General features: G+C 44.2%; 1 protein-coding gene across 1 annotated transcript; it reads right to left on the reverse strand.

Moving 5' to 3' along the window:
* Window positions 1-1130: 1130 nt before the first annotated feature.
* LOC134344708 (extracellular calcium-sensing receptor-like) lies at window positions 1131-7779 on the reverse strand. The gene is made up of 5 exons (XM_063044791.1): window positions 7501-7779; window positions 5956-6789; window positions 5155-5382; window positions 2124-2247; window positions 1131-2038 (listed from the first exon to the last, which is right to left on the reverse strand). The coding sequence occupies exons 1-5, from the start codon at window positions 7753-7755 to the stop codon at window positions 1131-1133; spliced, it is 2349 nt and encodes a 782-aa protein (XP_062900861.1). The 5' UTR covers window positions 7756-7779.
* Between the last annotated feature and the right edge of the window lie 4321 nt (window positions 7780-12100).

Genomic DNA, 12100 nt, shown 5'->3' on the forward strand with positions numbered 1-12100 from the left:
TGCAAAAAAAAGTGTTTCGTGTAGATGGCAGCAATAATTGCAAATTCCAAAACCAGCCACGCACAAAACAGCAACAGGAACATAAAAGAACTCACGTCACCACAGCGCAAAAACAAACAAACAAACAAACAGGAGTATTGCCAGGGAAGTATTGAAGGTTGAGCTCTGCTACGTGGCCAAAAAAGAGGAAGTCATACGTGAGGCCTGTCTCAATACCCATGGCTACAAGTTTGGTTCAGAGAAATTAGGAGAAAGAGAACATTTTGAATATGTGGACCTGTTCATTAGTGTGGTGGAGAGGAGCTGGTCGGTCTGTTGTTGAGTAAAAAAGTGGAAACCCTTAAGACATTCTGAGTGGGCGACAGTAGTGTATAAGGACTAGATACCCATGTGAAATTAAGGCGATCCGGGTCAGGTAAGTGAAAACTGTTTCGGTGATCGGGAACATAAAAAGTGTCCCGTATGTAGGTGAAAAGCGATCGAACCAGTGGGGATACAATAGAGTCAAGACATGCGGATACAAGCTTAGTGTGACAAGAATAGGCGAATGTAAGGGCTACGGGGTCAGTCAAGTGATGTAAATACACATTCTTTGTTGATCGCCCCAGTCACCGCTCAATCTGTCGGGTCAAAGATGCAGTCTTTAATTTTTCCCAGTTCCAAACCCTTAATCGTATGGATGTTGAGAACTGAAGGAGATTCGTGGCCCGAAACGTCGACTGCTTATTCACTTCTATGGATTATGCCTGATGTGTTGAGTCCCTTTAGCATTTTATAGGTATTGCAATGGATGGAATGTGTTTAGTGTAAATTTGAGATCAGAACCCGTTGGAGGAGAGGTTTCGACGGCTAAAGTTTAATCATCAAGACACCATGAGAATAAATCGGACATCACATTACTGTGGAAATAAACATGTGGCAACGATTAGCGTGGTCGCAGTCCATATTAAGGCATTCCAACTGTGCAATCTAACCTTTTTGGAGAATGTCTTAAATGATTTTAAAACACTGAATTTCAATTTTCACAGATGTAACCTGCTGATACACGAAATTAAATAATCAAAACTACGTTTACTGATCCATAACTACACACACCTAAGCACGAAATGAATATGAATGTACACTTGTAGTTACTGTGATGTCCCTTTAGCCATCATATGTTTCTTTGTATTAACGTCCGGTTTCAGTAAGATAATGTAACATTTCGGTGCAAATATACACACAAGCAGACCGAAGCTCGATGCCCAGATAGCAAACACTTCAACAGCCACAGTGTACTTTCCTGGAGAGCTCACATAGGCCGGAATAAAAGTTATCCAAACAGCGGAAAAGATCAGCATGCTGAAGGTGATGTACTTGGCGTCGTTGAAATTGTCCGGGAGTTTCCGAGCAAAGAATGCAAGCACTAAACACAGGACAGACAGCAGAGCAATATAGGCCGAGACTGCATAAAAGGCGGTCCATGCGCCGACGTCACATTCCAGAATAATGATGTTCCTGTAATAGTTCATGTTTTTCAGGGGGTAGGGAGGTGACACACTTAGCCAGACAATGCAAACTAAACCTTGGAAAAATGTAAGGAGGAAGACGCCCAGACGTTGCTGCGCCTGCCCAAACCATTTCATCACACTACTGTCCGGAAGAGTTGCTTTAAAGGCAACCAATACAAGAATGGTTTTACTCAAGATGCAGGAAATGCAGAGAGCGAACACAACTCCGAAAGCTGTGCGGCGCAACATGCAAGACCAGCCCGATGGATGTCCAATGAAGGTGAGCGAGCAAATGAAGCAAAGCAGGAGGGCGAAGAGGAGCAGGAAGCTGAGCTCGGAGTTGTTCGCTTTGACCATAGGAGTGTCACGATACCTATAAAAAATAGCAGCTGTGGCCAAGGTAAGACACATTCCTACAAGAGCAAGCGTCACTAATACAAACCCTAGAACTTCTCGAAAGGAAAGGAACTCAACATTCTTGAGGACACACTGGGTTTTCGCCTGATTGGACCAGTATTCCGAGGGGCACTTGATGCAATCCGTGGCATCTGGAAATGAATTATTTTATGAGATAACACGTGTGAGCACAGAAATGGTGAATTGAGGGATATTGCTGTGCATCTCAACACTTACCAGTGACGTTGCTAATTTCACCATCTGCGCAATCTGTACAGTCAAAACAACATATCGGCTGCCCTTTCCGGCTGACTCTTCTTGTCCCAGGAAGACAGGGTTCTGAACAAATTGCTCGGGGGATCTGAAGCAACAGAAAACATCCTGACTGTGTTTGTTTATTGGTAGTTAATATCTCTATGCGCATGATCGAGTTTGATCTTTTCCAATATTGTTCTCAGTCCACAAAGATTCCCCGAATCCGACCTGTATTTTCTTCAAATACTTTTAAAAATGAATTTGAATTGAATTGAATTGACTTTATTTCTTACATCCTTCACATATGTAAGATTTAAAAATCTTTATGTTAGATCTCCGTCTAAATGTGCAATGTGCAATTTATAGTAATTTGCAATGAATAGTATGTAAAACATAAAAGTCAATATAGCACAGAAATATAATTGTGTGAGTTAATCAGTCTGATGGTCCGGTGGAAGAATCTGTCCTGGAGCCGATCGGTCCTGGCTTTTATGCTGCGGTACCGTTTCCTGGTTGGTGGCAGCTGGAACAGTTTGTGGTTGAGGTGACCAGGCACCCCACTGATCATGCTGGCATATTTATGCACCCGTCTCTGTAAATATCCTGAATTATGGAAACTTTACATCTACAGATGCTCTGGGCTGCTCACACCACTCCCTGCAGAATCCTGGGATTCAGGGATGTATACTTGCGATACCATGCAGTGATGCCACCAGCCAGGATGCTCTCAATTGTGTCCCTGTAGAAAGTTCTCAGAATTTTGGGACTCATGCCAAACTTCTTCAAATGTCTGAGGTGAAAGTGGGGCTGTTCTGTTTTTCTTCCCCTACATAGCCGGTATGTACAGACTATGTGAGAACCTCGGTGATGTGTATGCCGAGGAACTTAAAGCTGTTCACCCGCTCAACCCCAGACCAATTGATGTGAATAAGAGTTAGCCTGCCTCCATTCCACCTGTAGTTCACAACCAACTCCTTTTTTGCAACATTGAGGAAAAATTTGTTTTCTTGACACTATAGGAAACATGTGGAAACCTAGAAACGGAGAAACGGTGCAGATGAGATTTACAAGGATGTTGCCTGGTTTGGGGACAATGCCTTCTGCGAATAGGTTGAGTTAACTCGGCTTTTTTTTCCTTGGAGCGACGGAGGATGAGAGGTAACCTGATAGAGGTGTATAAGATAATGAAAGGCATTGATCGTGTGGATAGTCGGAGTTTTTTTCCCAGGGATGAAATGGCGAGCACAAGAGGGCACAGTTTTAAGGTGCTTGAAAGTAGTTACAGAGGAGATGAAGGGGGATGTTTTTTTTCCACAGAGGGTGGTGAGTGCGTGGAATGATCTGCCGGCGACGGTGCTGGAGGCGGATACGATAGGGTCTTTTAAGAGACTCCTAGACAGTTGCATGGAGCTCAGGCAAATAGGTAATTTGTAATGTAAGGACATGTTGGGCCCAGCTTTGTAGGTTTTCTACGTTTCTATGAGATCAGTATGTAAGGGTGATAACTTCTTCTCTGTAGGCTGCTTCGTTATGATTTGACCTTAGTCCAACCAATGTAGCCAATTTTAATTAGCAGTTTGGAGCTGTGGGTGGCGACACAGTCATGGGGATACAGAGAGTGAAGGAGGAGGCTTGAGACACAGCCCTGAGAGGCACCTGTGTTGGGACCGCTCTGGCAATCTGACAGGAAGTCCAGGATACAGCTACACAAGACAGTGTGAAGGCCGAGGTCTCTGTGCTTGTGGTTGAGCCCAGAGTTGAATGCTAAACTGTAGTCCCAGAACAGCGTTCTCACATGACCGTCCTTCTTCTCCAGATGTGTAAGGACGGTGTGCAGATCTGTGGCTATTGCGTCAACTGTCGATCGGCTGTGTCGGTAGCCGAATTGTGTGGGGTCCAGTGTTGTTGGTAGCATGCTGGAGATGATGCCTTTGACAAGCCTCTCAAACCTAGTGCTTGTTATTGAGGTTAGTGCGACAGGACGCTAGTCCTTCAGGCATGTTACTTTGATTTTTTTTAAGTACCAGAACAATGCTGATGTTTTGAAACACGACGACACTTTACACTGGGAGAGGGAAGGATTAAAAACGTCTGTAAACAGGCCTGCCAGTTGCGCCAAGCATACTCTGGGTACCCATCCTGGGATGTCGTTCCGTCCTGCAGCCTTGCATATGACATCAAACTCGACTTTCCTTTTGAACTATTTCGTACATTGAATCAGGAGCATCGCTTACTCTGTTTGTAAACGAGGATCTCCATCCATCCCACCCACCACCCACATACAGCACACCGTCACGTCCCAAGGTTTTACCATTCATCCCAGATAAACTTTGAAATAAAATTGCTTCTGAAGCCTTTTTAAACGCTAAGCAGCAGTTGGAATAGCAATGAATGTACTTTCGTGGAACTGCGACCAAATTAAGAACCGAGAATTAAAAGTCCGTTCCAATTCTATACAGGAATTATATGGCTAAAATATAAAACAAGATTGCATTCATCAGCACTGTCTTAAAGATATGTAATTGTCATAGCGGGAGGAGTAGAACGTGTTGTCTCGCAAGGACTCAATGAAAGAAGATATTGTCACATTGCCCTTCATGCTCAGTCAGATCACGGCAGATATCCGATCTGCCACTTCGCCACCACCTTCGATTCCATTCAAATACCTATATGACGTAATCTTGAATATACTTGACTTGACCTCCAGGATCCTTCAGGGGCAGAAAATGCAGGAAATTCACCAGCCACAGAGACAAAAAATGTCCAATAACATCATTTTAAAATGATCAGCCTCATAGCTCGTGTGGCAACGCGCTGTTTGAGGCTCCTACTGCACAAACCAGTTCTACATCTGCTTTAAGGTTATATATTATATGTTTGAATAACGTCATCCCTTGTAATGCAAGAGCATTATTTGCAATAATCACATCTATCGCCAATATCACCCATATCACAAGCATGCAAATAATTTCCGTTTCCCCAAAGTAAATTAATTGTAAATGAAGGGCCTTACCGTATTTCCCTCCGTGCTCCACATGATATCCCCGATATTAATCATCAGTTCGTGACCTGGCGGAGCCGTGCCATCATAATACCCAATGTTTATAATGTCAACTTTACCCTTCAAATTCGTTTGCAAGTTCACGAATTCGTATCTTGGCACTGGGTCTCCATTTACATCAAAGTATACGGTTTCACCCGTCTTGGCTGTGAAATTCACTGTGCGCAGGTAGTGCAGTAACTAGGATGGAATAAAGCAAGGGAAGCTTATTATTAACCGGATCGTAGATTCGTTGAATGTAAGCACAGGCGTACAATAAAACTGTCATCAGACCACACTTGGAAAATTGTGCTCAGTTCAGTTCCGGTTGCAAATAACTAATACGTGAGTGCAAAATTTTGAGGAGATTGGAGGACGGCATAGGGGGCGTCGTTGGTAATCATTTTTTCACACAAAATATTGTAGGTGCATTGCACGCGCTGACAGGGACATCTAAACTATTCCTTGATTAGTGCATGGATGACAGAAAAATGGAGGGCTACGTGGGACAGACTGGTTGGATTGATCTTTGTGCAGGTTGTGTAATCGGTACAACTCTGAACCACCTGGATGTATCGGAAAATTTATGATATACAAATGTGAAATATTTTCTGAGAACGAAGGTTTAGCGGTTATAAACGGAAATGGTGACTAAAGTATAATGGACAGTGGTTGAATGCACAAGAAAATGGAGCAATATCAGCTTCAACTGTAAGCATACCTGTCCCCGTTATTATTGAGGCTCTTGCTTTAGCAAAGGAAGTACAGCCCTACCTGCCACGGCTGGAAGTTTGAAAGTTGCGCACAGGTGTTATTCGTAAAGGGCCCGTTTCCTTCTTCGCAGGTTAACATATCGTGGAGTGCATGAGCGATGGAGTAGACAGCTTTGTACACGTGGTACGAGCTCCCGTCCATTATCGCCGGAAGATAGTTATTTTCTATGCCATCCATTTTCTCCTTCCCTGAGCATTGCCGAATAGCATCTGAGGAATTTCCCGGGCTCGTCCCGTCGTCTGTAGTAAAAGAGCAGCTGAATAAAGTTTCCCAAAACTCAGTTACCAGAATGTTGCCAAGAAAATTGGAAGGATGGACGTTATGAAGAAAATCTCTGAGATCATCTATCTCTGTCCTGCGTGTGGCCGGACCTATTGTCCCGGCGAGATAAATTGCCCTTTCTGCAGGCGGAAGAAGATTTCTTGTCACCCACCCTTCACTTCCAATCCACTGAATACCGGTTACATTTTGACGCCAAATCTCGTTCAACAAAATTCTCATATCACCACCTTGGACAAAGGCCACGACTACTTTAGTAGACGCCTGTTTAATCACCTGGACAATTTTACTGATTTTTTCTGGCGGGTCGGTCCTGTAAAAAGACTCAGAGTAGGCAATGCAAACCCCAAACTTTTCCACATGTTCCACAAATCCTTGCATTCCGAAATTACCGTAATCGGTATTACTTCTGATCGTTCCAATCCAAGTCCAGCCAAATGTTCTCACCAATTCAGCAAGGAGTTTGGACTGGTACTGGTCGCTGGGAACGGTTCTCAAAAACGTGGGATATTCTCTCTTATCGCTGAGACAGGAGCAGGTGGAGTAGTAACTAATCTGTAGAGAAGGAGATAAATTAATCAGTACCTGGATCTGACTTTTAACTATCAGTGTCTGATGCACCAATAGTGTTTCATTCCGATAGCCTTTATCTACCACGTAACTGTAATTTTTAGAATACAGCATGAAATATAGAAAAAAATATATAAAATCATTAACCGGAAATTACTGGCATAATATACAATTTTTCATAAACTACTTACTTATTACACCACAAGACACTCATTTAAGTTGAGTTTGGTAAATACTAATGCAATGCGATGGCCAACCTTATACGGAGAAAGTGATGGTGGCCTGAAATACATTGCCAGAGTTGGTGCTGATGGCAGAAGCGTTTAAGAGGCTTTCAGAGAACTGATGAATATGAACGTTGAGGAGTCAATAGATACTCTTTATCTTATAGTTTAGGCTTATGTTGTTCTATGTTCTGTGCTCTGTGATTCAGTAAAACAAAATTTAACAAAGGCTAGAATTATGTAAGTAGAATATATTATTATGAATACAGCATAATCAAAGTCTGGCGGATTTTGACTATTATAAAATCGAAAGGTATAAAGTATCATTTTACTGTGTTTTTACGATTAGTTGAAATTATGTCAGATCCCCATTTCCTTTCTGTCCTGACATGAGAATAGCATGTTCATGTTTGGGCTAATAAAGTGACTTCACCGCAAGATTAAAAATGCTGTCAGCTATTTGATACATTACCAGCGGAACCCCAAATGATCCGATTGCTCTTGCGGCTACGATAGAGTGTCTAGATGTATCGCAGCCAATAATGGCAGCGACCTTAGAGGAGCCTCTACATTCCGGATATTCAATTGATTCTTCTCCATTGATCAACTCTAGCGCTGCTTCAGACGCGATCGTGGGAGATGAGCAGTCATCGTGGATTTCATACCCCAGTGCGATCCCCGGCAAGAGATTCCCATTCCGATTTATTTCTTCAATGGCAAAAATCATCGTCTGCGCCAGTCGGAAGCTTTCAAAGCCAAAACTGTGGGATAAATGTTCGAGAGCACGTACCCATTACACTCAGCAGTGCAATTAAGCCATTTCACACATTGAGTCTTTTCGGCCATTTGATTATCTTCTAAACTTCTATCAGGTGTCATGTCAGCCTCCGCCCCACCGCGGAGGAAACCACACAGGCTTTTCCATCATTTCCTTCTATTACAGGCACTTTAACCTATGCAGCATCCCGGTAAACCTGTGCTTCACCATTTCTGAAGGTGGTTGGGTGACAGTCAGAGGGGGGAAAGCGAAGGTGGTTGGACAGGTAGTGCAGAGCACCCCTGTAGCCATTCCCCTGAATAATAAGTTTACCGTCCTGGCTACTGTTGGCGAGGACAAGCGACCAGGTGTGAGCCACGGTGGCAGGGCCTCCGGCACTGAGTCTGACCCTACGGTGCAAAACGGTGGGACGAAATGGAGGAGAGTTTTCGTCATTGGAGACTCTATAGTCCGGGGTGCAGACAGGAGATTTTGTGGACGTGAGAAGTACACCCGCACGGTTTGTTGCCTCCCGGGTGCCAGGGTCCGGGATGTGTGTGACCGGGTGCACGACATCCTGGTACAATAGGGAAAGCAACCAGAAGTCCTGATACATGTTGGCACCAACGACATAGGCAGGAAGAGGGATCAGGTCCTAAAGTGTGAGTTTCAGGAACTAGGCTGGTTGAAGAACAGGACCTCAAGGGTGGCGTTCTCAGGAATGCTGCCAGTGCTACGTGACAGTGATAGTAAGAATTGGAGGAGATGGCAGTTAAATGTGTGGCTGAGGAGTTGGTGCAGGGAGCAGGGTTTTAGATTTTTGGATCATTGGGATCTCTTCTGGAGAAAGTGGCACCTGTACAGATTGGATGGGTTGCACCTGAACTCGAGGGGGGGGGCAATATCCTTGCAGAGAGGTTTGCGAGCATGGTTCGGGAGGGTTTAAACTAATTTGCAAGGGGGATGGTACCCGCAGCGATAGAGCAGTGAAATAAGTGCATGGAGTAAAGCCAGATCTAACATATGGAGAGGCTTTGAGGAAAAAGAAGCAGAATAAAGGGTGTAAAAGGTAGTAAGGTAGAAGGGCTAAAGTGTGTGTACCACAATGCAAGAAGCATCAGGAACAAAGGTGATGAACTGAGAGCTTGGATACATACATGGAATTATGATGTAGTGGCCATTACAGAGACTTGGCTGGCACCAGGGCAGAAATGGATTCTCAATATTCCTGGATTTCAATGCTTTAAAATAGTTTGGGGGGGGAGGGGAGGAGGGGTGGCATTTCTGGACAGAGATACTATTACAGCTACAGAAAGGGTGCGTAATGTAGCAGGATCCTCTTTTCAGTCAGTATGGGTGGAAGTGGGGAACAGGAAGGGAGCAGTTACACATTTGGTAGTATTCTATAGGCCCCCTGGTATCAGCAGAGATACCGAGGAGCAGATTGGGAGGCAGATTTTGGAAAGGTGCAAAAATAACAGTGTTGTTATCATGGATGACTTTAACTTCCCTTATATTGATTGGCACCTGATTAGTTCCAAGGGTTTAGAGGGGGCAGATGTTGTTAAGTGTGTCCAGAACGGATTGCTAACACAGTATGTTGACAGGCCGACTAGGGGGATTGCTATTCTAGATCTAGTATTTGGTAACAAACCGGGTCAGGTCACAGATCTCTCAGTGGGTGAGCATCTGGGGGACAGTGACCACCGCTCCCTGGCCTTTAGGTTATCATGGAAACTGATAGAATCAAAGAAAACAGGAAAATTTTTAATTGGGGAAGGGCAAATTATCAGGCTGCAAAGCTAGAACTTGCGGGTGTGAATTGGGATGATGTTTTTGCAGGGAACTGTACTATGGACATGTGGTCGATGTTCAGAGAACTCTGCAGGATGTTAGGGATAAATTTGTCCCGGTGAGCAAGATAAAGAATGGTAGGGTGAGGGAACCATGGGTGACAATTGAGGTGGAAAATCTAGTCAGGTGGAAAAAGGCAGCACACATGAGGTTATGGAAGCAAAGATCAGATTGGTCTATTGAGCAATATAGGGTAGCAAGAAATGAGCTTAAGAAGGGGCTGAGAAGAGCAAGAAGGGTGCATGAGAAGGCCTTGGCGAGTAGGGTAAAGGAAACCCCCAAGGCATTCTTCAATTATGTGAAGAACAAAAGGATGACAGGAATGAAGGTAGGACCGATTAGAGATAAAGGTGGGAAGAACGGCCTGGAGGTTATGGAAGTGAGCGAGGTCCTCAATGAATACTTCTCTTCGGTATTCACCAATGAGAGGGAACTTGATGACGATGAGGACAATATGAGTGAGGTTGATGTTCTGAAGCATGTTGATATTAAGGCAGAGGAGGTGTTGGAGTTGTTAAAATACATTAGGACAGATAAGTCCCCAGGGCCCGACGGAATATTCCCCAGGCTGCTCCACAAGGCGAGGGAAGAGATTGCTGAGCCTCTGGCTAGGATCTTTATGTCAGTTGTCTACCGGAATGGTACCGGAGGATCGAAGGGAGGCGAAAGTTGTCCCCTTGTTCAGAGGTAGGAATAGTCCGGGTAATTATAGACCAATGAGCCTCACGTCTGTGGTGGGAAAGCTGTTGGAAAAGGTTCTTAGAGATAGGATCTATGGGCATTTGGAGAATTATTTTCTGATCCGGGACGGTCAGCATGGCTTTGAAGGGCAGATCGTGTCTAACAAGCCTGATCGAGTTCTTTCAGGAATTGACCAGGCATATAGATGAGGGTACTGCAGTGGATGTGATCTATATGGATTTTAGTAAGGAATTTGACAAGGTTCCACACGGTAGTCAGTAAGTCAGAAAGCATGGGATCAAAGGATGTTTGGCCAGGTGGATTCAGAATTGGCTTGCCTGCAGAAGGCAGACGGTCGTGGTGGACGGAGTATATTCGGAGTGGAGGGTTGGAACTAGTTGTGTCCCACAAGGATCTGTTATGGGACCTCTACTTTTCGTGATTTTTATTAACGGCCTGGATGTGGGGGTAGAAGGGTGGGTTGGAAAGTTTGTAGACGGCACAAAGGGTGGTGGTGTTATAGATAGTGTAGACGATTGTCTAGGGTTGCAGAGAGACATTGATAGGTTGCAGAAGTGGGCTGAGAAGTGGCAGATGGAGTTCAACCCAGAGAAGTGTGAGGTGGTACACTTTGGAAGGACAACCTCCAAAGCAGAGCCAAAGTAAATGGCAGGATACTTGGTAGTGTGGAGGAGCAGAGGGATCTGGGGTTACATGTCCACAGATCCCTGAAAATTGCTTCACAGCTAGATAGCATAGTTAAGAAAGCTTATATGGTGTTAGCTTTCATAAATCGAGGGATAGAGGTTAAGAGTCGCGAGGTAATGATGCAGCTTTGTAAAACTCTGGTTAGGCCACATTTGGAGTATTGTGTCCAGTTCTGGTCACCTCACTATAGGAAGGATGTGGAAGCATTGGAAAGGGTACAGAGGAGATTTACCAGGATGCTGCCTGGTTTAGAAAGTATGCATTATGATCAGAGATTGAGGGAGCTAGGGTTTTACTCTTTGGAGAGAAGGAGGATGAGAGGAGACATGATCGAGGTGTACAAGATATTAAGAAGAATAGATAAAGTGGATAGCCAGTGCCTCTTCCCCAGGGCACCACTGCTCAATACAAGGGGACATGGCTTTAAGGTTAGGGGTGGGAATTCAAGGGGGATATTAGAGGAAGTCATAGAGTGGTTGGTGCTTGGAATACACTGCCTGAGTCAGTGGTGGAGGCAGATACACTAGTGAAATTGAAGAGACTACTAGACAGGTATATGGAGGAATTTAAGGTGGACGATTATATGGGTATAGGGTTTGAAGGTCGGCACAACAATGTGGGCCGAAGGGCCTGTACTGTGCTGTACTGTTCTGTGTTCTATGTTCTATGTTCTATATCCTTCCCATAATGCGACCACTGGAAGTGAATGTAATGCTCCAGATTCCGTCTTGCTAGACTTATATGCACAAGAAAAAGAATTTTTTTAATGTATATCTAATGTTTAAATAGTGACGCACGCTCTAAGAAGTTGTTTTCGCTATGGTAAAATAGCATAATCTTAAAATTTCAAGTATACGCAAATACCAGGCGGTTCATCGTCCCGTGTAGTTGAAACTGCCTTTCATAACAAATGCAAGAGTTGATAGTCATTTATACGTGTAAATGACAGGTGGAAAATGACCAAATGCACCCAATCAGTCGGCATAGACACGATGGGCCGAAATGATAGCTTTGTCTGACATGAACGCTTATTTTTCTATCTTACTATGACTCGAACAGAGTTTCTATTACT

The sequence above is a fragment of the Mobula hypostoma genome, chromosome 4 (assembly GCF_963921235.1).
Source record: "Mobula hypostoma chromosome 4, sMobHyp1.1, whole genome shotgun sequence".
NCBI lineage: Eukaryota > Metazoa > Chordata > Chondrichthyes > Myliobatiformes > Myliobatidae > Mobula > Mobula hypostoma.